This window comes from Mercurialis annua, linkage group LG5, assembly GCF_937616625.2.
Source record: "Mercurialis annua linkage group LG5, ddMerAnnu1.2, whole genome shotgun sequence".
Taxonomy (NCBI): domain Eukaryota; kingdom Viridiplantae; phylum Streptophyta; class Magnoliopsida; order Malpighiales; family Euphorbiaceae; genus Mercurialis; species Mercurialis annua.
In genome coordinates, this window is record NC_065574.1 from 11,954,257 (window position 1) to 11,979,649 (window position 25,393).

The window sequence follows — 25,393 nt, forward strand, 5'->3', positions numbered from 1 at the left end:
TTCGGTTTTTCAATTTCAGTTTTCGGTTTTTTCGGTTCGTTCAATCAAACCGACCGAACCGACCGAACCGACCAGCAGTTTTTTTATATAGTGTAAGATTAGTATATATATAGTGTTAATTTTTATTGATTTTTTCCTGGAATTTTTTATTTTATTTTTTATAGTGTAACAGTAGTGTACATATAGTGTTTTTATGGTGTTTCTATAGTGTAAAATTAGTGTATATATAGTGTATAAGTAGTGTATAAGTGGTGTATAAGTAGTGTATAAGTAGTGTATTTATAGCATTTTGTAGTGCTTTTTGTGGATTAACCATGAAACACTACAAATACACCATAAACACTGCAAATACACCATAAACACTGTAAATGCACCATAAACATTGTAAATGCACCATAAATATACTAAAAAACGGCAGAAATACACTAAAAATACACTAAAACGTAAAGATATTATAAAATTATTACAAATGCACCATAAATCAATATTTTCTTTACAAAAATCAGTAGCAATAAACAAATCTATGAATAAGAGAAGATAAAATAAATAATTATATGAACAATAGAACAATTTTATAAACAAAAAATTATAGATATACAATAATTTGTTTACAAAATATTTAAATCATTAAAAAAAAACCTAAAAAATTACACAAATCTAAAAACGAGCCGAGAAATCCATAGCGCGAACGGAAAAGACGAACAGACTAGCGCGAACGGAAAAGACGAACGGAAAAACGACCGGAAACGACGAGAAATTCATCGGAAGTAGACGAACGGAGGCGCGACCGGAAAGACGAACGGAAAAGTAATCGGAGGAGATAAACTAAAAATCAAATAAAAAAGAAGAAGAAAGGAAGAAGAAAAAAAAAGAAAAGAAGAGAGAGAAGAGAGAGAAAAAAAGGTGGCTATGTAAAAGTTTAACCTAAAATGAGATAAGATTTCTTTATATAGTGTGTATTTTTGGTAAATAAGTTAGTTTATTAGGTAATGTAGGATAAGAGGAAAAAATGAGCCAAAATAGTGTAAATATTTTACCCAAAACAGATATTTGAAAAATAATCCTTAAAATTTATTATGTATTTTGTATTTTATTTCTTTTACTTGATATATAACACATTTTAAAAAAAAAGTATATTTGGCTGAACAGAAAAAAATTAGATAATATAGTATAAATAAATAAATAAATATGTATTTGTAAGAATGAAATTTTAAATTATACAAAAAAAAAAGAATGAAATTTGAATACAATTCTAAAAGTAAACAACAGGTCCAAAATAATTTTTTAAAAATAGTCGGTATATTAAAAATGGTATGATTAGTTTCCAAGAATTTTTCTGCCCTTCATGATTTGTTAGCTTTTAATAATTTATATATTGGCTATTATATCCCTTATAAGAATTAATGAGGACAAATAAGTAATTATCCGAAACCATTTTTATAACTTATAACATTTCAGTTATTTTCGTTTGTGGGAAAAGGATGAGCTCCAAGACTGACGGCAGTTAGAGGACAAATAAGTAATTATCCGAAACCAAAAGTAGAAACCTGAAAAATCATCTATATATATATACCCGCTCACACTTCACAAAACTCTCTCTCAACAAACAAACCAGTTTCTCTAAAATCTATCGCTAGGGTTAGGGTTTGTTAAGTTCTCTCTGTTTCTTGATTTGTTAACACAAAAATAGCAACAATGTCGAAGATCACGACCACATCCAAGAAAGTAACACTGAGAGCATCAGACGGGGAGACATTCGAGGTGGAACAAGCGGTGGCTTCGGTGTCTCAGACGATCAAATTACTGATCGAAGATGGCTGCGCCGACGGCGTTATCCCTGTTCCTAACGTCACCGGAAAGATTCTCTCTATGGTTCTTGAGTATGCCGAGAAACATAAACGGACTTCTGCTGCTGCTACTCTCTATGGTCCTTGTGATGATGAAAGTATTATTATTGCACGTTGGGATGCTGAGTTTATGAAACTTGACCGAAATGTCCTCTTTACTCTCATGATGGTTCGTTTTCTTGATCATTAGGGCTTATGTTTTCTTGATTATTTTAACCTGTATTGGTTTGTACTTGCTTTGTTTTGATTCATTCTTTTAAGTTAATTTATTTGTTATCCAAGATTTATGACTAATATGTGCTCTATGGTTCTAAAATTAGGGATTAAAATATAATAAAGTTTAATTATTATGGGATTAAAATACAATAAAGTTTAATTATTATGGGATAAGTTCCAATTTTAGTGAAACAATGATATAAGGGAATGGACTATGAAATTTGATTTGTTTTTTTTTTCTTTTTGATGTTTATGTTGGTGTATGGAATTAATGGAAGGATGATTTTGTTTATTCTAACTTGAATTGGAACGATGGTGTTGTTTCAATGCAGGCTGCTGACTATCTGAACATGAAGGGTTTGCTGGACTTGACTTGTAAAACAGTTGCTGATATGATAAAGGGGAAGACACCGGAGCAGATTCGCGAGACATTCGACATCGAGAATGATTTTAACGAAGAGGAAGAAAAGGAGGTTCGAAGGGAGAACAATTGGGCTTTACAGGGTGCATATCATCAATGAGTAGGTTTGTTCATATGACAACAACAGAATACGATATTATGTTAGATTGGTTTAAACTCATTGTATGGAGGGTCTTTCCTACCTCCCATTTTTGTTTGCTATGCCTATATGATGATAAGAGAGGGTCCTTCATTTCAAGATCATAGAGATTCGGTCCTCATAAACAATTTTGGTGAGGATTAATGTTTGAAATTTCAAGATTTTAGTTGCCTTTTATGAATATCTGTTCAGATGACAAGAACAGAACAGAATATCTTTTTGCTCTTCTTTACAAATCACGTTAACATATATGAGTAATGGAAAACCGAATGCACCTATGGATGTATATGTTCATAACTGTTTGTGTTTGAGCTCAATTTGGCTAACCTCTAAACCTATGATGGAGCTTGAATCCTCAACCTGTATGATGTGCTTGTTGATTTGATAATCTGTGTAAACAATTGATATAGACTTAATCTTGGGACAATTATATTAATGGTGTTTGAATTCTTTTGGATATCTTAATTTAGTGTTTGAAGTATTCTTTTAACCAATTCAGTTGATATAAGATGTTTTTCACCAATTTATTTTCACATTAATGTTGATTCGACAAACTTGGATACCAAGTTATGAGATGAGTTAGCTCAAGTGATAAGAGTGCCTCACTTAATCTATTAACTTCGATTTTGTTTTAAATTTTAATCTATTAATTTTGATTTAATTTTAAATTTTAATCCGTTGATTTTGATTTTGAGATAGCTCACAAGTTAAAAAAAATTAATTTATCTTGAATATATAGCTAAATGACTGATTTGGCCCCTGTATATAAATCATGATGACAGTTGTACAGTAGTGGACTAGGCATATAGACCCTTGGATTGGATTGTTGTGTCCGGGTATATATGAAATAGAAAGATTAAAAGTGCTTTGAAATGGATTTTAAACTCTGTAGATCATTAGACTTTACTCAAATTACAGAAAGATCACTAAAAAATTTTTTGTTACAAAATGATCATTGAACTATACTTTTTACTACGAAAATGTTTATGTTGTTACAAAAACAACACTAAACTTTTCGTGAATTACAAAAATATCACTAGATAATACCTCTTATTACAAAAAGGTCATTGAACTATGTTCCTTTTTGTAAATTTGGCTTGCCACGTAAGCAAAAATGTTGCGTTTTTGCTTAAAACGCAACGTTTCAGATGGCTGAACCCCGTTGTAATAAAAGTTATAGTTCAATGACCATTTTGTAACAAAAGTTTTTTTAGTGACCTTTCTGTAATTTGAGGAAAGCTTAGTGATCTACAGAGTTTAATATCCGAAAGTATATAACGTCAAGTATTTGGAATAAAAAGTTTTTTTTCCCAAAACGCCATGTAATTTAAAATGGAAGAAGTAGTTGTGACATCTGCTACATAGAAAATACATAATATTTTTAGATGTTACTAGTTTGATGTACACATGCGCTGCACGTGAATTATAATTTTATTATTTTTCATGGTGTATATTTGAGATTGTTGAATGTAATTTTTCAATTATATATATATTGAGATTTTATATTTGAAATTATTACTGGTGGTTTTTTTAACATTTACCGTCATTTATAAAGATGATATGATTTATCATATATATAAATTTTATTAAGATATACATATTTATAATTTATTATTTATATTTGAAATTGTCGAACGTAATTTTTTAATTTTTATACTTATATGTTAACGTGATTTTTTAATTTATATGTTATTTATATATTATAATGTTGAATACTTGATTATAGGATTCGGAGACAAAATTCAAGTTGATTATAACTAGGAAAGCTTTACATAGTTAAAGTTAAGAAGATCTGTAGAGAATTTGTTTTTTCATATAATTATTAGTGGTTAATTAAGATAATGAAAGATTTTTAATAGTTAAATTCTATAAATAATAAAGAGGGTATTTTTATCCATAAATAAAAGGTTCCCCCCGCTAATACACTTTTATATATGTTATAGATACATAATATACATAGCAAATTAAGTTCTTCGAATATAAGTAGTTTCTCTCTTTTATATCCTAATAATGAAACATGGTATACAATGCACAGAAAGTAGTGGGACGTTAATAAGAATTTTTCTAAATTGTTTATTTTAGCACTATTAACTAAGCGACGAATGAGCCTCACTTTCACAATTCCCTGAATTTGGAGACTTATTATCCCCGGAGTAAAAATAAATAAATTAAAGACAAAGTAAATAAAAACCGTAAATTATATAGACTATGGAATAAGTTGTCTTTAATAGATAACAATTTTTTTTAATATTGTCATTATACAAAATTTATTATTTATTGTCATTATTGTTAAAAATAAACTAATTGAAAATTTCAATAAGACTATAATAAAAAATAAAAAATAATTTGTAAAAGTTTAAATTATTAATTATCAATTTTAAACTGTATAAAAATAGTAAAATAGGAAATTAATTTGGGAGGTGAATGTATTTTTTAATTTCTGGAGTCATATTCTTTTCTAATCTACGTAGTATAATCCCAGAAAGGAAAACTTCCAAATTAAAGTGAAGGCCGTTAGGACTTAGGAGACTAATAAGTAATTTAAAAAAATTATCCTAAACCAAATAGGAAGAAGCCTTGGGTATCAGCTCAAAACTCTTCTATAAATATTGGCTCATATACTTCAATAAATTCACAGAGCAATTCCTCTGAATTATAAGCTTCTTGTTATTCTTTTCAATCAGTCGCTAAGGTTAGGGTTTCTCTTTTGTTGTTTGTCAACAGAAACAGCAACAATGTCGAAGAAAATAACATTGAAAGCATCAGATGGGGAGACATTCGAGGTGGAAGAAGCGGTGGCCGCTTCGGTGTCTGAAACGATCATATTTCTGATCGAAGATGGCTGCGCCGACAGCGTTATCCCTGTTCCTAACGTCACCGGAAAGATACTGTCTCTGGTTATCGAGTATGCCAAGAAACATAACGAGACAACTGCTACTGAGGAAGATATTAAAAATTGGGATGCTGATTTTATCAAAGTTGACCAAAATATCCTCTTTGATCTCGTCCTGGTTCGTTTTCTTCTCTCTTTTTATTGTTAGGGTTTACATTCTCTTGATTTTTTCATGGTCTTTATTCTAACGTGGTTTGTTTGTGCGCAGGCTGCTAACTATCTGAAAATGAAGGATTTGCTGGACTTGACTTGTCAAACAGTGGCTGATATGATAAAGGTGCAGACGCCGGAGGAGCTTTGCCAGATATTCAACATCACCAATGAGTTTACCAAAGAGGAAGAAGCGGAGATTTGTCGGGAGAACCAATGGGCTTTTGAGTGATATATTGTTCTGCTGCTGATGCTCTTATCATTAATAGAATAGAGTATTATGTTTGATTTGCTTAATTAAGATCATAGGACTAATTATACCGATTTCTTTCGTCGAAAACAATTTAATTTGGTGAGCATTGTCATCTGAAATTTTAAGATTTTCGTTGCTATTTAATGAATGTTTCTTCATATGTCTTCTATATTTTGTGCATTTTGACATTTTCTTGAGGCACATTTGTTATGAGTAATGCAAAACTGAATGCACCTATGATGGAGCATTTTGAATCCTCAACATGTATGATGTGCTAGCTGTTTTTATAGATATAATCCTGGAATTATCATATCAATCATGTTTGAATTCTTTTGAATCTTTCTAACAGAATCTTAAAGAAGAAGGAGAAATTATATTGAATCAGAAAATATCTTGATTACAACTTAAGAGCACAGCTCAATGCTATTTATACTAATACAAAGATACAGCTCATGCTTAGCTGTATTAACACACACCTAAAGTGTGTTTACACAAAGAATTATACTAGCTGAGAACATAATGTTCACGTGAGTAAAACAACCAATCAGGAGCTGAGGAAAGGAATCTGAAGTTGATTGAATCCTTGTGACATATGCAACAGCCAATCAGAAGAGAGCAAAGATCAATCAATCACATGCTGAAGAAAGAATCCAAAGCTGAAACTGAGAACCTTGTAAAGCAAGGTAACCTGTGTTACCCCCCCTCAAGCTGGAGCATAGATATCACTGATGCCCAGCTTGGAAACAGCAAGATGAAAAACAGTAGGAGGTAATGCTTTAGTAAAGCAATCTGCAAGTTGAGCAGCAGAAGAGACAGGGAGTAAATGAAGCAATCCAGAAAGAATCTTGTCACGAATGATGTGGCAATCAATTTCAATGTGCTTGGATCTCTCATGGAATACTGGATTGTGAGCAAGCTGGATTGCTGAGTTGCTATCACAGTAAACAGTAGCAGGAAACTTGAAAGACTGATGTAAGTCTTTGAGAAGGAATGAAAACCACTGTAACTCACAAGTCAATGAAGCCAAAGCTCTATACTCTGCCTCAGTACTGGATCTGGATATGGTTGACTGTTTCTTAGATCTCCAGGAAACTAATGAGTCACCAAGATAAATGCAGAAACCAGAAATGGATTTTCTGGAATCAGGACAAGTGGCCCAATCAGCATCTGAGAATGCTTTGAGTTTGAAATCTGAACTGACTGGAAAAAACAATCCCTTGCCAGGTGCTCCCTTGATATATCTCAAAATTCTATGCACAGCCAGCAAATGTGCATTGGTAGGGCAATCAAGAAACTGTGACAGTTGCTGAATGGCATAAGACAAATCAGGCCTTGTAGTGCATAGGTAGAGCAATTTACCAACAAGTTGTCTGTAAATTGTATTGTCTGGTAAAAGATCATTTGCATCCTTTGCAAGCTTCTGAGATGTGATCATTGGAGTAGGAACAGGCTTGGACTCCAAAAACCCTGAATCTGATAGTAAGTCCAAGGTGTATTTCCTCCGTGAAAGATGAATGCCTGTTGTAGATCTAGCCACTTCTAAACCCAGGAAATATTTCAATAATCCAAGATCTTTAATACTGAACTCAGTATGTAGATAGGACTTGATGGAAGAAATCTCAGAAATGGAGTCACTTGCTAGAATAACATCATCCACATAAATTAGTAAAGCAATAAATGTGGAATCTGTTTTCTTAACAAACAAAGAAGGATCTGAATGAGCCTGTTGGAAACCTTTGGAGAGCAAAGCTGCTGTTAACTTTGCATTCCAATTTCTGCTGGCTTGTTTTAATCCATACAAGGATTTTTGTAGTTTGCATACCTGAGTTTTATGAGGAACCTCAAAACCTGGAGGAGGAAGCATGTAAACTGTTTCATGAAGATCACCATGCAAAAAAGCATTATTAATATCCAGTTGATGCAAGTGCCAGTTGTTTGTTGCTGCAAGAGCTAACAGTGTTCTCACAGTGGTCATTTTAGCCACTGGAGAAAATGTATCCATGAAATCCAGTCCCTCTTGTTGTGTATATCCTTTTGCCACCAATCTAGCTTTACATCTCTCTACTGTTCCATTGGAATGATATTTAACCTTATAAACCCATTTACAGCCAATAGGTTTCTTATCTGAAGGTAAATCTGTGAGAGTCCAGGTATGGTTTGACTCAAGAGCTTGAATTTCTGCTTTCATGGCCTCTTGCCAACATGGTTGTGTAACTGCTTCTTTATATGTTTTTGGTTCTGTAATTGTGGTGAGGTTGAAAATAAAATGTTTATGGGAAGGTGATAGATTACTGTAAGATAAAACAGTAGATATAGAATGAGGGGATGTGATTTGTTGAGATAGAGATGAGGGTAAGGTACAGTGGTAGTCTTTAAGATGAGAAGGTGTATTTTTTGTTCTAGTTGATCTTCTGAGTTCAGGAAAGTCATGGTCCTGAAATATCTCAGAAGACTGGTGTGAAATTGGTGAGGGTGGTGCAGTCCATGGACTAGATTGTGGTGTTGGGGAAACAGGTAAAAGAGAGTAATCCATAGAAAAGGACTCCTCTGAGATGGTGGAATTGGCTGTCTGTTGGATAAAAGGAAAGACTGTTTCATAGAAAACAACATTCCTGGATATGGAAACCCTTTTATCATCTAAGCAGTACACAATATAACCTTTTGTGTTAGGTGGTATTCCTAAAAAAACACATTTGGTAGCTCTTTTGTCAAACTTTCCTCTATGAATATCATTAGTTCCAACAAAGCACAAACAGCCACATACTTTGATGTGACTCAATGAAGGTATTTTACTGTATAGCATCTGAAAAGGGGATTTATCTGATATAATAGGTGAAGGTGTTCTATTAATCAAATATACAGCATGTAAAACACAATATCCCCAAAAAGATAAAGGCAAAGAGGAGTGGAACCTGATAGCCCTGGCCACATTGAGGATGTGCTGATGTTTTCTTTCCACAGTGCTGTTTTGTTGAGGAGTATATGTGCAGCTTGTCTGATGTAAAATCCCATGTTTCTGATAAAACTCAGGCCATATGAACTCAGTCCCATTATCAGACCTTAAGGTTTTTATACTTTTATCAAAATGATTCTGACAATAAGTAACAAAATTCTGCAGAATTGGTCTAACTTCAGACTTGTATTTCATGAGGAAAATCCAGGTGTATCTATTACAATTATCAACAATAGTCAAAAAATAGTTCTGACCATTACAAGTAGGAGTAGCAAGTGGACCCCAGATGTCAACATGAACCAATTCAAAAGCATATTTACTAACAGTAGAACTAATAGGAAAGCTTAGTTTCTTCTGCTTTGCAAAGTGACAAGCATCACAGACACCATGTGAAGTTGTCTTTATTGAGGAATCCAGCTTTTGCATATGCTTTAATCTTTCAGTTGATAAGTGTCCCATTCTGTAATGCCAGATATTGTCATTATTATTGTCAGTGGAAATAGAAACTGCAGAATTACAGCTCACTTTGCTTGTTTGATTTAGCTGATAAAGTCCATCCCTCTTTTCAGCTGAACCAATCATTTTCCAGTTGACCATGTCCTGGATGAAGCAAGAATCATGATAAAGAATTAAACACATTCTTTTGTCATCAGTTAACTTGCTTGCAGAGATGAGATTAAAGTTGAAAACAGGCACATAGAGAACATTGTGTAAAACAATGTCTAATGTCAGCTGAACTGAGCCTGTGTGAGTCACTGGTATAAGCTGTCCATTTGGAAGCTTAACATGAACATTATGAACTTCCTTAGATTGTTTGAAAAGATCATATTTGCATATAATGTGATCAGTGGCGCCAGTGTCAAGAATCCAGGAGTCTCTATAGGTTTTGGCAGAAAAATAACAGGCATGTATTATACCTTGTTCTTCTGGAATTGGTTTGAAAGAAGCAGTCAATGAATTCACATAAGAAGTCTCCTTTTCTGATGTTCTTTCTTGTTGAATCAGGGACATCAACTTTTGGCATTGCTCAGGTGTAAAGGGAAAAGTCTTTCCTGTTGAAACATTTGAATCAAAGTTAGCATTATGCATATTTGCATTCATCATCTCCTGTTTGTATCCTTTGTTCATATCAGATCTAGTCTCCTCAAAATTGTGATAATCAGCTTCTTCCTGCTGGACTTGATTAGCATAACTTGTCTCTCCTCTGTATTTTGATTGAAAATTTGGTGGATAACCATGTTTTTTATAACATGAATCCACTGTATGACCATTCCAGCCACAATGAGAACATGTCTTCTGCCTATTAAAATTACCAGAAGTAAAACCTCCTCTTTTAAAACCTCATCTGTAGTTGTTATTCATTCCTCTTCCTTTCACATAACAAAGATTTGATTCATAGTTTGAATCACAATCATCATCAAAAGAACCTTTTGTCAGAAAAACATTAGAATCAGGGGCTTGTTTGACATGAGATCCTCCAGCAATCTGTCTCTCATACTGAATCACCATTGAAAAAGCTTTGTTGATAGGTGGAAGGGGCTCCATCATCAGAATTTGTGTTCTTACTACTCCAAATATATCATTCAGTCCTTTCATGAATCTTATCACATGATCATTAGATAAGTTTGTTTTTACAGTATTCAAAGCACCACAATTGCACCTAGGCTCACAAGTACAAACTGGTAAACCTCTCAAGCTTACTAATTCATCCCAAAGACCCTTTAAATGTGTAAAATACTCAATAATTGTCATAGAATTCTGTTTAAATGTATAAATCTCTTCTTGCAAATCTCCAATTCTGTATGAATCTCCTTGAGAAAATCTATCTCTGAGATCAGTCCATATTTTCAAAGCAGTTTCAATAGAAGAAACACTATCAGCTATTGCAGGTGAAACTGCTCTATACAACCACGACATCACCAAAGTATTGCATCTCTCCCAAACTGGAAAAGTATCATCATCTTTACTAGGACTCTGAATAGAACCATCAACAAACTTATACTTGTTCTTTGAGATTAAAGCCATGCGCATTGACTTACACCATGAATGATAATTGCTTCCATTTAAAAGATTTGTAACTAATACCAGAGATGGATTCTCACCTGGATGAACGAAAAAAGGATTGGACATAGATTCTTCTGATTGCTGGTAACGATTCGCCATTAAAATGCCTTAATCAAGGAAGAAGAAGAAGAAATAAACTGAAAATGAGAGCCTCAAAGCTCTGATACCATAACAGAATCTTAAAGAAGAAGGAGAAATTATATTGAATCAGAAAATATCTTGATTACAACTTAAGAGCACAGCTCAATGCTATTTATACTAATACAAAGATACAGCTCATGCTTAGCTGTATTAACACACACCTAAAGTGTGTTTACACAAAGAATTATACTAGCTGAGAACATAATGTTCACGTGAGTAAAACAACCAATCAGGAGCTGAGGAAAGGAATCTGAAGTTGATTGAATCCTTGTGACATATGCAACAGCCAATCAGAAGAGAGCAAAGATCAACCAATCACATGCTGAAGAAAGAATCCAAAGCTGAAACTGAGAACCTTGTAAAGCAAGGTAACCTGTGTTACTTTCAATTTAGTGTTTGGAGTACTATTCTTTTTAACCAAATCAATTGCAATATGATTAGTAAGAACACCAATTGCTTAGTATAGTAAAATTCTAGCTCTTTTTTAACTTCATTGATGGATTACAAATAGCGGCGGATCCGGACATAAAATTTCGGAAGAGCCAACTTATGACTAAAATATTATATGTAATTTTTAATAAATTTAAAAAAAATAAAATTTTAAATAATACATATTTGACATAAATGAGCTGAGCCGAGCTCTAATTAAACCAAATTTGCTGTGTTATACAAACTTGAACTCGAATGAAGTTAAATTTTTAAATTCGGCCTTAAACTCTGCTCGAGTCAAGAAAAAGGTTATTAAAAATTATTATACTTAATGTATTTTGATTGTTTTACTATAAATATATAATTTAAGTAATTAAAATGATATACATCTAGGTTTAGAGATCGATATACAAATTTAATATAATAAAAAATTAAATATTATTTTATATATGTAAGAAGCTCGTTTTGGCCCACGAGTCTTACATGTCTTATTAATTGACACTCAAGTTTTACTTATGATACTCTCGGATAGTTTGAGCTTGAAGCTCGATCTGAATTTTTGAATCAACTTTTTGTTTTCCAGTCAATCTCAAGTAATTCACAAATAACATTATTTGTTTACATCTCATCATTAAATAGAAAAGAAACTGGAATTTATGTCAAAATTTGGATCTACAAAGTAATAGTGCATGTGCATATTAACATTTTTTTTTTGTTATTCTGGAACTTCGTACGCCACTGATGACAAAATATAATTTTATAAGGGATGGTCCACCAAGGATAATGAAATAGACTTACATTAAAAATTATGAAATAAAAATAATTAAATTTATCTCAAACTAATTTTTGTATTTGTTCTATTGAACCATCTATATTCCCATAAATAAAAATTTCACCACCTCCGACTTGTTTTTTTTTATTGGATAAAACGTACCAAAGAGATGAATTTCCTTAAAATAAAATTTACATAATAAATTGATAATGAGGATCTAATTTGAACATTTTTATTTTTCAATATTATAATTTGAGACAAACATATCCAAGTCACAGATTGTATTTTTATTGAGATTTACTTTTTAAATATTTTAATTCCATAAATAATTATTTACACAATTGTTTCAATATTACACAATAAGGATAGACCTCTATTAATTTTTTTTATAAACCATTCTAACAATATTTACTTTTCAACTTATTAATTAGCAATTGAATTAAATAATTCAATCGCTAATTTATTTCAAATTTAGCAATTGAATTAAAAATATTTTTATATCTCTATTTTCAAATGATATTGGATTCGAGTGAAGTAATCTATTCGATGAATAATATAGCTTATCTATTTTTCCTTCAAAAAAATTCCTTAACTAAGGAATAGCCAAAGGACTCCCAACTTTTTTAAAAATAAACCAAATAAGATTATTATTTTTTCTACTTTGTGTGTTTTATATATATATTAATTTGGAAGAAAAAGACTCGGTATTAAGATATTTGTTGTATATGTGCAAATAAAAATCGAATAAATTTTTATTTGGAATAGAATAAACCTAAATCAATTGAAGAAGTCTATTCAAGAATAAGAAATACGTACCATCCTGATTTGAATTCAATCTCAATGAAAAACAAATCAACAAGAAATTTATTTAATAAATTTAATAAAAAAATGTTAAAACACGTAATATATAAAAGGTTATGACATAAGTACGTAGTAGATATTTACGTTTGTTGAGTATGAGTAGCTTTTTTCTTTAATATCCTGAGACGAAGTTAATAAAACACGCATAATAAAGGAATATGATCGATATACAAAGCACACAAAGTTGTGTGACATTAATAAGAATTTTTCTAAATTGTTTATTTTAGTACCATTAACTAGCAACGAATGAGCCTCACTTTCAGAATTTTCTTGATTTAGAGACTCTTTATCGCAATTTTCTATAATGGAAGGACGGAGTAAAGAAACTATTAATTAAGGACGAAGTAAATAAAAACGGTAAAATATATTGAATTTGGAATAAATATTTACCTTTAACAAATCACAATTTTTCTAATTTTATATTGTCATTATTTTAAATTTATTATTTATTCTCAATAAAAAATGAATCAATCACATATTTTAATAAAAAAATAAAAAAAAAATAACGATTAGTTTGCAAAAATTCAGAATATTTATTATTACTTTTAAACTATGTAAAACTAATAAAATAGGCAATTATATTTCGGTTATTTTCTTTTTCAGTCTACTATATTCCATTTGGAAAAGGGAAAAGTTCCAAAACAGACGGGTTTTAAAGGACTAATAAGTAATTTAACTTTATCACCCGAAACCAAATAGGAAAAGGCCTTTGCACATATAAGATGAAAAATCTTCTACTATATATATTCCTTCACACTTCAATAGATTTATTTCCAACACACAAACCAATTTCTCTGAATTATAAGTTTCTTCTTCTCTTAAAGATCAATCGCTAGGGTTTCTTTTTTCTCCGTTTGTTAACACGGAAGCTGCAAAATATGTCGACGATCACGAAAATAACGCTGAAAGCATCAGATGGGGACACATTCGAGGTGGAACAAGCGGTGGCTTCGGTGTCTGAAACGATCAAATTAATGATCGAAGATGGCTGCGCCGACGGCGTTATCCCTGTTCCTAACGTCACCGGGAAGATACTCTCTCTGGTTATCGAGTATGCCAAGAAACATAACGAGACAACTGCTACTGAGGAAGATATTAAGAATTGGGATGGTGATTTTATCAAAGTTGACCAAAATATCCTCTTTGATCTCGTCCTGGTTCGTTTTCTTCTCTCTTTTTATTGTTAGGGTTTGCATTCTCTTGATTATTTCATGGTGTTTATTCTTACGTTGTTTGTTTGTGCGCAGGCTGCTAACTATCTGAACATGAAGGATTTGCTGGACTTGACTTGTCAAACGGTGGCTGATATGATAAAGGGGAACACACCGGAGGAGATTCGCAAGATGTTCAACATCACCAATGATTTTACCAAAGAGGAAGAAGCGGAGATTCGCCGGGAGAACGAATGGGCTTTTGAGTGATGCTTCGGCTGCCGATCGATGCTCTTTCAAATGTGCATATACTTAATGAATAGGTTTATTCATATGGCAACAATAGAATATGATACTATGTTAGATTTGTTTAAGTTCATAGGATTAACACCGATTTTGATCGTCTAAAACAATTTTTGTGAGGATTGTTATCTGAAATTTTAAGATTTTTGTTGCTTTTTTTTTTTAATGTTTCTGCTCTAAGCTGTTAGCATCTTCCATATTTGGTGCATTGTGGCATTTTCTTTATGCATAGATTTAGGAAAAGCAAAACTATGATTGATCATTTTGAATCATCAACCTTTATTATGTGCTCGTTTATTTTAAAATCATTATGAAAAATCGATATAGACTTAATCTTGGAAAATTATATTAATGGTATTTGAATTCGTTTGATTATGATCTTTTAGTATTGTCTTAACAAATTCAGTGGCTGTATCATGTTTTTCACTTATTTAAACTACAAGATTGGATCCCTAGTTATAAGATGGGTTACCTCAAATCAGCGGCCTAGCCTGGAAAAATAAAGTCGAGGGGGCGGATTTGAAAATATACTAAAATAAAATTTACGATAGTTCTTCATCGTAAATTCAAATCGAATAAAATAGTACTTGGCATACAAAATAACATCAAATAGCACATGAGAAACAAAAATATAGCACATTATTTCAACAAATTAACTTAAATTATTTTGACAAAGTCATATAAATTTATTAATTTAGAATACAATTATATTTAAGATAAAAAAATAACTGAATTATTTAAATATAGTCTAATATTAATTTTACATGTTTATAAATATTATTCACATTTTTTCTTTCAACAAATACTCAAGTTAACGTCCTCTTCTTCTTATGTTGGATTCAATATTTTCACTCGAAAATTTTGCTATCCGTTCTTCGTGTTTCAAGTAAGGTGAAAGAACTTGAATGTGAGTTTTAGAATTATGAAAAGATAAGAGGATATTTAGGTAAAAAGAGGGCGGGTACCTAATAATCTAGGGACGGTAAACAGTAGTTCCACTAAATATATGGTGCATAATTATCTATTAAAAAAGTTATCATAGTATAAACAAATTAAGGTTTGACAATTTTGCATAAATTACTAATTTTTGATAGAGATTTGCTATAACTTGCTAATAGTAATACAAAAAAAAAATATAATTTTATCAGGTGAAACACTAAACATAAAATTAATAATTTTTTACACATAAACTGTAGCTTATTTAAAATTATAATTTAACCAATTGATCTTAATTCAAAAACTAAAACGGCAAAAAATACTCACCTCTTCAGCAAAGGGGAACGGCTTCTTCAGTAGCTTTGCCTTAGTACAAATTATCAAATCATCAAGCAACCTAAATTAGCACAAAAAGGCTCAAAACAGTTTTTTTTATTAAAAATTAAATATTCATAAGAATACTACCAAGGGAGCAGAACAGTCATACCATTTACTGCCATACGTTTATTTCCCACAGTAGCACGGTTTATAACCCGGCGGTTCCGGTTTGGAATCGCCGGGTCGCAGTTCAAAAAAATATGAAACCGGCCCGGACTTGTCTAAGTACGGTTCTATGCCGGTTCGGAATCCGACGGTTCCGGTTCCGGTTTCGGGTTGTTGACGGTTAAATTAAATTAAAATTTAATTACTAAAAGTTAAAAAAATTAATTTAAAAATAAAATAACACGCAGAGATAATATTTTAAAAAAATAATAAAACAAATCAAATTTCTTAATTTTTTTTTTTTTTGGTCAATCACCAAAAGAGCAATTTCATTGCAAAGCCAATAAAACTGGCAGAATACAGGCTGATCACAGCTATACAAACTGCAAAAGCAGAAAAGCAAAAAAGGAGCAAAGCTAAAGACTACCCCCTGCTAATACTCCTGCAATCAACATCCATTTTAATCTTGCAGAACACATTATCACTATTAGCTACCTTCTGATTGAAGATAGTTTCGTTTCTGACCCTCCAAATCTGATAAACAGTAGCACAGAAGAATAATCTCCTTGTTCTTGCTATAGCTGACTTTCCTGCACATTTTCTGGTGAAGTAACTAACCTCTCTTCTCCAGGATAAAGGATTTCTATAGAACCCAACTTCATTCAAGACTTTTCTCCAGATGCCATAAGAGAAGGGACAACTGAAAAACAGATGATTAATATTCTCAGGAGCTTGATTGCACAGACTGCAGCAATTACTATTTATCACCTTCCATTTAACTAACTTGTCTTTGGTATTCAATCTATCACTAATAGCCAACCAAGTAATGAAAGAATGTCTGGGAATGAGCCCAGTATACCAAATCAGAGAACTCCAGGGAACTCTCCTACTATTTGGAGTCAGATTCTTCCATAAACTTTTGATTGTAAAGTTGCCAGTATTATTAGCCTTCCAAGAAATCTTATCTTCCAAATTAGAATGAACTGTATAATTCATCTTGATGTAATTCCAGCCCTGCAAAGTGGTATCATCAATTGGATCTGGAAGGTTCCACTGATTATTTCTCCATAAGTCCTTGACATAAGCAGTCTTTTGAATATCAGAATCCCTAATATTTATGTTAGGGAATCTCTCACTAAACTTTTTCCATCCATCCATGGATCAAACCAAAAAGACAACTTCTTACCATTACCTAATTTATACTCAAACAAAGGCTTAATACTTTGCCTTATTTTGAGCAAATTTCTCCAGCTCCAAGAACTGTCATAGGTCTTAGTAATACCCCAAAAACTGAGCTTTTTTAGCTTATTGGCAGTAACCCAGCTAGCCCATAGAGTAGGCTTCAGGTTCACCAGATTCCAAACATGCTTTGAGAGAGCAGCAACATTCCAGAGCTTGATGTCTTTAATACCCAGGCCTCCATCAGATTTCTTCTCACAAACTTTGGACCAGCTAACCAAGGCCCCTTTTTTTGAACTATCTGCACCATGCCATAGGAATCTTCTGCACACAGCTTCTACTCCTCTAATGACTGAAGAAGGAAGCCTAAAAACCGAGCACCAGTAGATGTGCATACTCATTAAAACTACATTAATCATTTGGAGCCTACCTGCATAAGATAAGTACTTGCTAGCCCACTGATCAATTCTCCCAGTAATTCTATTTATAAGACTATCACAGTGGTTCTTAGAAAGTCTAGAAGAGATTAAAGGAAGCCCCAAGTACTTAATAGGGAAAAAACCTTCTTGAAACTCCAAAACTCTAGTAATCTGATCCTTAACCTCTTTTTTAGACTCATTAAAGAACACCGAGCTCTTAGCTTTGTTTGGAACTAAACCAGAGCACTTAGCAAAAGAAGTCAGACAATTCTTAATGATAGAAACAGAATGGATATCACAGCTGCAAAACAGAAATAAATCATCTGCAAATGACAGTTGACAGAGATTGATTTCTTTACACCCCTTATGGTAGATGAATCCAGTTCCTTCACCAGTGCTTCTATTTAAGGATCTAGAGAAGTATTCCATACAAAGAACAAATAACAGTGGAGATATGGGGTCTCCCTGTCTCAACCCTCTCCCACCATTAAAATACCCAAAAGATTCACCATTCACCATGATAGAGTATTTGACTGATCTAATACAAACCATGACCAACATAATGAATTTTCTAGAGAATCTAAAACCAATCAATACTTCCTCTATAAAATCCCAGTTCACTGAGTCATAAGCTTTTTGAATATCTACTTTAATAGCACAGGACCTCCCATCATTCCTATGGTAATTTCTGACTATTTCATGTGCTAAAAGAATGTTATCTGCTATGTTTCTAGAAGGCACAAAAGCAGACTGGCAAGGGTTCACTAATTTATCAATCACTTTCCTTAATCTGTTAGTTAGAATCTTAGAAATGCATTTATAGATCACATTGCAGCATGCAATTGGTCTAAAATCTTTAATGGTATCAGGATTACCAACCTTGGGGATTAAGGTAATAGAGGTGGAATTGACTTGGGACAACATCTTCCCAGAATTGAAGAACTCAGAAATAGCAACTGTGATATCAGGACCAGTGATGTGCCAGGTTTTCTTAAAAAACTTACTGCTGAACCCATCTGGCCCTGGGGCCTTATCATCTCCAATATCAAACATAGCTGATCTTATCTCAGCATTATTAACAGGAATGTCCATAAGCACTCTGTCTTCCTCTAAAAGCAGCTTCCCCTCATTGAAAATAGAGGGATCAGTATAGGTCCTTGAAGAGTCAGCAGTCCCTAGGAATTTCTGAAAATAAAGCAGGATATCATTCTTTATTAACACTAGATCATCAGTAGTTTGCCCATTACTGAGCTTCAAAGAAGAAATCCTATTTCTACTATTCCTCATCTTGAAACATCTGTGAAAGTACTTGGTATTCTGATCACCCAAGTTAATCCAAATTGCTCTGGATTTCTGTCTTAGAATGCTTTCTTCCCAGCCAAGAAGCTTATATAAATTCTGGCAGCAGGCTCTTTCTTCATCTTGTAACTCAGGGTTGAAAGGATTCAGGATAAGGTTATCCTGCAGCTTGCTAAGATACTCCCTAACACTCTCAACCTTGCCAGAAATATCATCAAACTCTTTTTTATTAAGAGCTCTTAGATCTCTTCTAAGCATTTTAAGCTTCTGATACACTTTAAAAATAGCAAATCCTGAAACCTGATACCTCCACACTTGATTAACAATCTCCAGAAAAGAAGGATGGTCACACCAAGCATTGAAGAATCTAAAAGGAGTATTCCTCAAGTTGTTCCTAGCCATTTTATAGACTACAACAGGAGAATGATCTGAGATACCAGGACTAAGACTTCTATAGAAGGACTCCTCCCATTTATTCATCCAAATTTCATTGGCAAAACACCAATCCAGCTTCCTCCAGATTCTGTTATCTCCAGACTGGTTATTGCTCCATGTGAACTTGTTCCCAGAATGACTTAATTCCATTATATTGACTGACTCAGTCCAATTTTTAAACTCTTCTGCAGCATTACTATCAATCTCTGTCCCACCAAGTCTGTTAGTGTTATCCATTACTGCATTAAAGTCACCTAAGACTAGCCATCCATCATTAAGAGAATGAAAAGATAGGTCATTCCATAACTCCATTCTTTCATTAGGCAAGTAGGAACCATAAACAAAAGAACAATAAGTGACCTCATTTTCCATCTCAACACAGCAATGAATAAACTGCTTATGAATCTTAGAAATAGTGACTTTGATCTCTTCTTTATTATACAGAACCCAGATTCTCCCCATAGCTGAACAGGAATAGTTATGCAACACTTCCCATCCTGGGATTTTCTTCTTAAGCTCTTTCCAAACCTTATCAAAACTATTAACATTGACCCTTGTTTCCATTAACCCAAGAATACACAATCTATTAACTTTAATCAGAGATGCTACCTCTGACTGTTTAAGAGAGCTGTTCAGCCCTCTTATATTCCAAGCTGCAATCATTTATCAATCTGTAAGGGCATGGCAGGATTCCATCCTCTCCTACCTTCCCCAATAATCCCCACTTTCTGACTTTGCATCTTGGAACTAACAGAACTTAGAACCATTTTATCATCCAATTTAGCTAGAACCTCAAAAGAATTAGCCTTCATAACCAATTCCCCTTTAGCAACTTTTCCACTCACCTGTTCACCAATTTCATTAATCACATTATCCTTCATACCTGAATCATTAGTTTTATCAATTGCAGTACCAGCTTCATTACTAACTTCCTTTTCTTGCTTTTTCCCTTGGACAGTCTCAACTTTTCCTTTCATAGGTACAACTCTGCAAGTATTCTTAGAGTGACCTAATCTGTTGCATTTTTCACATAGTTGTGGCTTCCATTCATAGTCAATCCTCTGATAAAAGGATCTACCAAGCTCATCCTGCAGGACAACATGACCAGGAAAAGGGCCAGTAATCTCCATCTCAACTAAGATTCTGGCGAAAGCTAGCTTAGTTCTATTTATAGTGCATTGGTCACTATGCAATGGAACTCCACAGTAACTCCCTAGCTTACTCAGCATCTCATTAGACCAGAATTCCCAGGGAAGTCCAGGGAACTGAACCCAAATAGGAATGGTCTTGATAGCAGAAGGATCCATAACCATACGGGGCTGCCATTTTTTAATCAAAAAAGGTCTCTGATCAAATGTATACGGACCAGCACCTAAAACAGCATTACAATCTGCCTCTGAGTCAAACTCAAACATAAACATTGAAGCATTCACTCTAGTAACATTGCGCAAACCAGAATTACTCCATCTGTTCTTCACATAAGCATTGATCCTATCATACTTTGGGAATAATCCATAGACACATCCAACCAACACATTCTTCCATTTACTCTCTTCTTGAAGTACATCATTAGAATTGAAACAAACAATCCTTTCTCCATTTTTTACAGCAGGGGACACATATTGTAATGTACTCATTTCACTTCTAGTACGATTATCAGTAAACAGCTTACTCCACATTTTAGGTTTTCCATTCTCATCATCCGATTTAACCAACCAATCATTCTCAATACTCACATTCACAGAATCCTTACATTCATCATCACAAATCTCAACATTTTCAGATCCAGAGTGCTGATTCACAACATCATTAATATCTTCAGAAACCTTGATTAAAAGTTCACTTACTTGATTACTGTCAATAACTTTGACCGGAGAAGCAACCACCGGAGAAGCAGCCACCGTAGAAACCGGAGGATCAACCACCGTAGAACCTGGAGACGCAACCACTGGGGAAACCACTTTCTTTGATGCTCTTTTCCTCGCCATCAGGCACCGGCGTGGAAGAAAACGGTTATTTCTCTTCACGTGCGCACAGAGAAAAAAGAGGAGAGAGAAAACGGTTTTTTTTTTACGTCACTTCAAAAACTTCTCATTTTAGTCTTTTCTTAATTATTATGTTAATAAAAGACTAACTAAAATAAATTTTCACTTTGTGATAGCTATATTACTGTGTATGTAAATAAATATATACATTGATATATTTATTTAACTTACTATTAAGATCATACCATAATCTAATTAATACAATACATTAATAAATATAGAATTTAATATAGTATATATAATAATTACAAAATAAATATCATAAAAATAATATATATAGATATATAAATATAAAATAATATTTATATTTATATATATATATATATATATATATATATATATATATATATATATATATATATATATATATATATAAAAAAAATCAAAAGTAAATATTTTCTAATAACGGATTCGACCTTTGAACCGTCGGTTCCGACCCGAAACTGCCGGTTTACGGTCCACAAGATTTAAAACCGGCCCAGACCCGTCTAACGGTTCCGGGCCAGATTTAGTCCGGTTCCAGATTTGACCAATTTCGGGCTGGGTTTGACCGGGCCAGTTCTGAGCCGGTTCACGGGCTGACCCGGCCCATGGCCAGCTCTATCCCACAAAATGCATTCAATTCTCTAGAGACGTCATATTATATTATTCAAAGTCATGCAATTTTATTCCTTATATAACACAAACTGGTATATTTATATATAACTAAACTTCAAACTACTTGATTATTATCATGCAAATATTTTTATATCGATACTGTTAATCAAGTAGTTTGAAGTTATTTTGCCAATTAAACTTAGTACTCCGTTTGTGTATAACTAAACTTCAAACTACTAAACTTGTGTTTTTAGAATTATACTTACATTTAACTTTTTATTTTTTATTTTACTTAAACTATTTACAGTTTTAATTATTTTTAAATTATTAAAGACTAATGTGATAATTTTGTCTGTCCTCCTTTTCACACTTATAGAATAGTTATATATATATATATATATATATATATATATTTAAAAATACATATTATTTATAAAACACTTAATATGTTAGCGCGGTTTTTTAATTTCAAATTCTAAACCTAAACTATTAATCCTAGATCTGAATTTCAAAATATTTTTTTAGTATGATTTTTTATTTCGGTTTTATTAATCGGTTTAATCAGTTATTTTGTTCACTAGCCAGAATACGTCGAGCTATAGATGATTAAAGTTAAACTAGAAAAGAACAAACTGTCTAAAATAATTGGAAATAATTCTTCACATGCTTTGGAAAGAATTTTTCAAGAAAATATCAACAAATACTACAAACAAGCTAGAAAGAATAAATTTCTAGAATGAAAAGCAAATACTGCACTGCATGTAGAAAATTATCTATTTTTATTTCAGTCGTTTTTTCTAATCTATCATAGTCCAATCGGGAAAGGGAAAAGTTCCAAGAATGTCATTTAAACAAATAATCCTAAACCAAATAGGAAGAAGCTAGCCTTGGGTATCAGCTCAAAAATCATCTATAAATATTCGCCCATGCTTCATTAAATTCACACTCAACACACAAGGCCATTTCTCTGAATTATAAGCTTCTTGTTTCTCTTTTCAATCAGTCGTTAAGTTCTCTCTGTTTATTTGTTTGTCAAAAGAAACCGCAACAATGTCGACGACGAAGAAAATAACACTGAAAGCATCAGATGGGGAGACATTCGAGGTGGAACAAGCGGTGGCTTTGGAGTCTGAAACGATCAAATACATGATCGAAGATGGCTGCGCCGACAGCGTTATCCCGGTTCCTAACGTCACCGGAAAGATACTCTCTATGGTTCTCGAGTATGCCAGGAAACATAACGGGACTACTGCTGCTAATGAAGATATTAAATGTTGGGATGCTGATTTTATCAAAGTCGACCAAAATGTCCTCTATGAGCTCACCCTGGTTCGTTTTTCTTACTTTTTCCTCTTTTCGCTTTCTTCTCTAATTTTATTATTAGGGTTTATGTTCTCTTTGATTATTACAAACATTTAATAACTTCATGTGCTGCATGGATGGTTCATAGTCCTACTTACATGCTGAACTGGGTTTATATAAGAATTTTTTCAATTTTTGTGGCAGACTTTAGTGTAAAGTCTATTTGCAACTTAGAGCTTGTGTAAATAATAAGAGTGAAACAATGGTACAAGGGAATGGATAGGCAGGGAGGGACTATGAAATTCGAGTTACTTTTTTTTTATATATTTATTATTATATTTTTTCCAACTCGAATCAGAGCGATGACATGTTGTTTCTATGCAGGCTGCTAACTATCTCAACATGAAAGGTTTGCTGGACTTGGCTTGTGAAACAGTGGCTGATATGATAAGGGGGAAGACGCCGGAGCAGATTCGCAAGACATTCAACATCGCCAACGATTTCACCGAAGAGGAAGAAGAGGAGGTTCGTAGGGACAACCGATGGGCTTTTGAGTGATGCTTCTGCTGCTGATGCTCTTTCAAATGTGCTTATCGTTAGTAGAGTAGATTAGGATATTATATTCGTTTTGCTTAAGATCATATTAATACCGATTCGGTCGTTTAAAACAATTTTGGTTAGGATTATAATCTGATATTACAATTTTTTTGCCTTTTATGAATGTTAATTTCTTCATATGACAAGAACATAATAGAATATATTTTTGTTCTGTTTCACCTGCCTTACAAATTAGTTGTGATGTGTTATTAATGTTGCATGTTTTGTGCACTGTGGCATTATCTTTGAGCACAACACAATTGTTACTATGAATAATGGAAAACTGAATGCACCTAAGAGTTGTGTTTGATTTTGATCCCAATAAGACTAATCCTAATAAGACTAGCTAATTTTCGTCAAATAAGAGACTTAACCTGATATAATTATACTTTTTATCACTATATATTTAAGTGTCTAAGATATTGCCTATCAAACTCAAGTATTATCATTTTTTTTTGATAAATAACTCGAGTATTATCATTATTTTCAATATATACTAAAAAGTTTAACAAAAAGTCTAATTTGAGTATCCGAATGCTCATCGAACCCCTGTTTAACGAGCAATTCGAATTGTTTTTGTCTTGCAGGTCTTTGTCAAGAAGGCTAATTCCATTAAGATTGACACAATCATAATTAGTTCAAGAATCAGTATAGCATAAGCAAAATAATATTTTTTACAAAGTAAAGTATTTAGTAACGGATAGATTATTATAATTAGAGTGTGGTTCACCAGCTTTAAAAAGGACGAACCGAACTCTGCTCTAATCTTATTAGGATTCGCTCATTCACTTGAGTATTTGAGCATTGACCAATTGAAACCTATCATGAAATAAATCTATAAATTATGACACTACTGATAGAGCTCATCGCAGTAATTACAGATATCTTCTTACACAGTATGATTCTATAAATGTTCGACCTCTATATAAATTATACGAGGTATGCACATCAAAATCATATTTTCACAGTTTCAATTAAGCCCCCAAGCTACCAGTCTATCTATAGGCTAACTTAAATATCAAAGTGCTCGTTAAACCACCACCGTCCGATAAGCAATCTGACTGTTTTCTGCCTCGTAGGTCTCTGCCGGAAGTCACGTTCATCATTTAGTTGGGTTAAATATTTTTCAGGTCATTGAACTATAATATTTTTACAAAACAGTTACCAATAAAAAGTTAAAAAATAGTTATCGAACTACAGTATTTTTATAAATCGGTCATCGAACTATAAAAAATTACAATATGGTAACGAACTATTGTTTTTTTTACAAAATAGTTACGGAATTGTTGTTTTTTCTTTTACAAAAAAGGTTATCTTACTATACATATTTTCTTGTCCACATCATCAAGATAGTAATCCATTTTAAAAAAAATAATACTCAGAATAACTGTTTTGTAACTTTTTATAATTTGGTGACCGTTTTGTAAAAAAACTATAGATCGGTAACTATTTTATAACTTTTTATAATTCGGTAACCATTTAGTAAAAACACTATAGTTCAGTGACCT

At 32.7% G+C, this 25,393-nt stretch overlaps 4 protein-coding genes across 4 annotated transcripts; all 4 read left to right on the forward strand.

Annotated features, from left to right (window-relative positions):
• The first annotated feature begins 1,622 nt into the window (after window positions 1–1,622).
• On the forward strand, window positions 1,623–2,825 carry LOC126682583 (SKP1-like protein 1A). Its single transcript, XM_050378307.2, has 2 exons — window positions 1,623–2,016; window positions 2,396–2,825. Exons 1-2 carry the CDS (start codon window positions 1,696–1,698, stop codon window positions 2,582–2,584), a joined length of 510 nt encoding a protein of 169 aa, XP_050234264.1. The 5' UTR covers window positions 1,623–1,695; the 3' UTR covers window positions 2,585–2,825.
• Window positions 2,826–2,873: 48 nt separating this feature from the next.
• On the forward strand, window positions 2,874–6,086 carry LOC126681475 (SKP1-like protein 1A). The gene is made up of 3 exons (XM_050377013.1): window positions 2,874–2,992; window positions 5,262–5,634; window positions 5,725–6,086. The coding sequence occupies exons 1-3, from the start codon at window positions 2,874–2,876 to the stop codon at window positions 5,896–5,898; spliced, it is 666 nt and encodes a 221-aa protein (XP_050232970.1). The 3' UTR covers window positions 5,899–6,086.
• Window positions 6,087–13,901: 7,815 nt separating this feature from the next.
• Window positions 13,902–14,721, forward strand: LOC126680289 (SKP1-like protein 1B). The gene is made up of 2 exons (XM_050375390.1): window positions 13,902–14,296; window positions 14,387–14,721. The coding sequence occupies exons 1-2, from the start codon at window positions 14,018–14,020 to the stop codon at window positions 14,558–14,560; spliced, it is 453 nt and encodes a 150-aa protein (XP_050231347.1). The 5' UTR covers window positions 13,902–14,017; the 3' UTR covers window positions 14,561–14,721.
• Window positions 14,722–22,850: 8,129 nt separating this feature from the next.
• LOC126682667 (SKP1-like protein 1B) lies at window positions 22,851–24,000 on the forward strand. Its single transcript, XM_050378407.2, has 2 exons — window positions 22,851–23,315; window positions 23,673–24,000. The coding sequence occupies exons 1-2, from the start codon at window positions 23,037–23,039 to the stop codon at window positions 23,844–23,846; spliced, it is 453 nt and encodes a 150-aa protein (XP_050234364.1). The 5' UTR covers window positions 22,851–23,036; the 3' UTR covers window positions 23,847–24,000.
• Window positions 24,001–25,393: the final 1,393 nt, after the last annotated feature.

What these genes read in the sequence shown, in the direction of transcription:
- LOC126682583 (XM_050378307.2), top strand. Translation starts at nt 1,696, where the DNA reads ATGTCGAAGATCACGACCACATCCAAGAAAGTAACACTGAGAGCATCA. An exon ending in TCCTCTTTACTCTCATGATG is followed by an intron (nt 2,017 to 2,395) that starts GTTCGTTTTCTT and finishes GTTTCAATGCAG; the next exon opens with GCTGCTGACTATCTGAACAT.
- LOC126681475 (XM_050377013.1), top strand. Translation starts at nt 2,874, where the DNA reads ATGAGTAATGGAAAACCGAATGCACCTATGGATGTATATGTTCATAAC. An exon ending in GAATCCTCAACCTGTATGAT is followed by an intron (nt 2,993 to 5,261) that starts GTGCTTGTTGAT and finishes ATAAATTCACAG; the next exon opens with AGCAATTCCTCTGAATTATA. An exon ending in TCCTCTTTGATCTCGTCCTG is followed by an intron (nt 5,635 to 5,724) that starts GTTCGTTTTCTT and finishes GTTTGTGCGCAG; the next exon opens with GCTGCTAACTATCTGAAAAT.
- LOC126680289 (XM_050375390.1), top strand. Translation starts at nt 14,018, where the DNA reads ATGTCGACGATCACGAAAATAACGCTGAAAGCATCAGATGGGGACACA. An exon ending in TCCTCTTTGATCTCGTCCTG is followed by an intron (nt 14,297 to 14,386) that starts GTTCGTTTTCTT and finishes GTTTGTGCGCAG; the next exon opens with GCTGCTAACTATCTGAACAT.
- LOC126682667 (XM_050378407.2), top strand. Translation starts at nt 23,037, where the DNA reads ATGTCGACGACGAAGAAAATAACACTGAAAGCATCAGATGGGGAGACA. An exon ending in TCCTCTATGAGCTCACCCTG is followed by an intron (nt 23,316 to 23,672) that starts GTTCGTTTTTCT and finishes GTTTCTATGCAG; the next exon opens with GCTGCTAACTATCTCAACAT.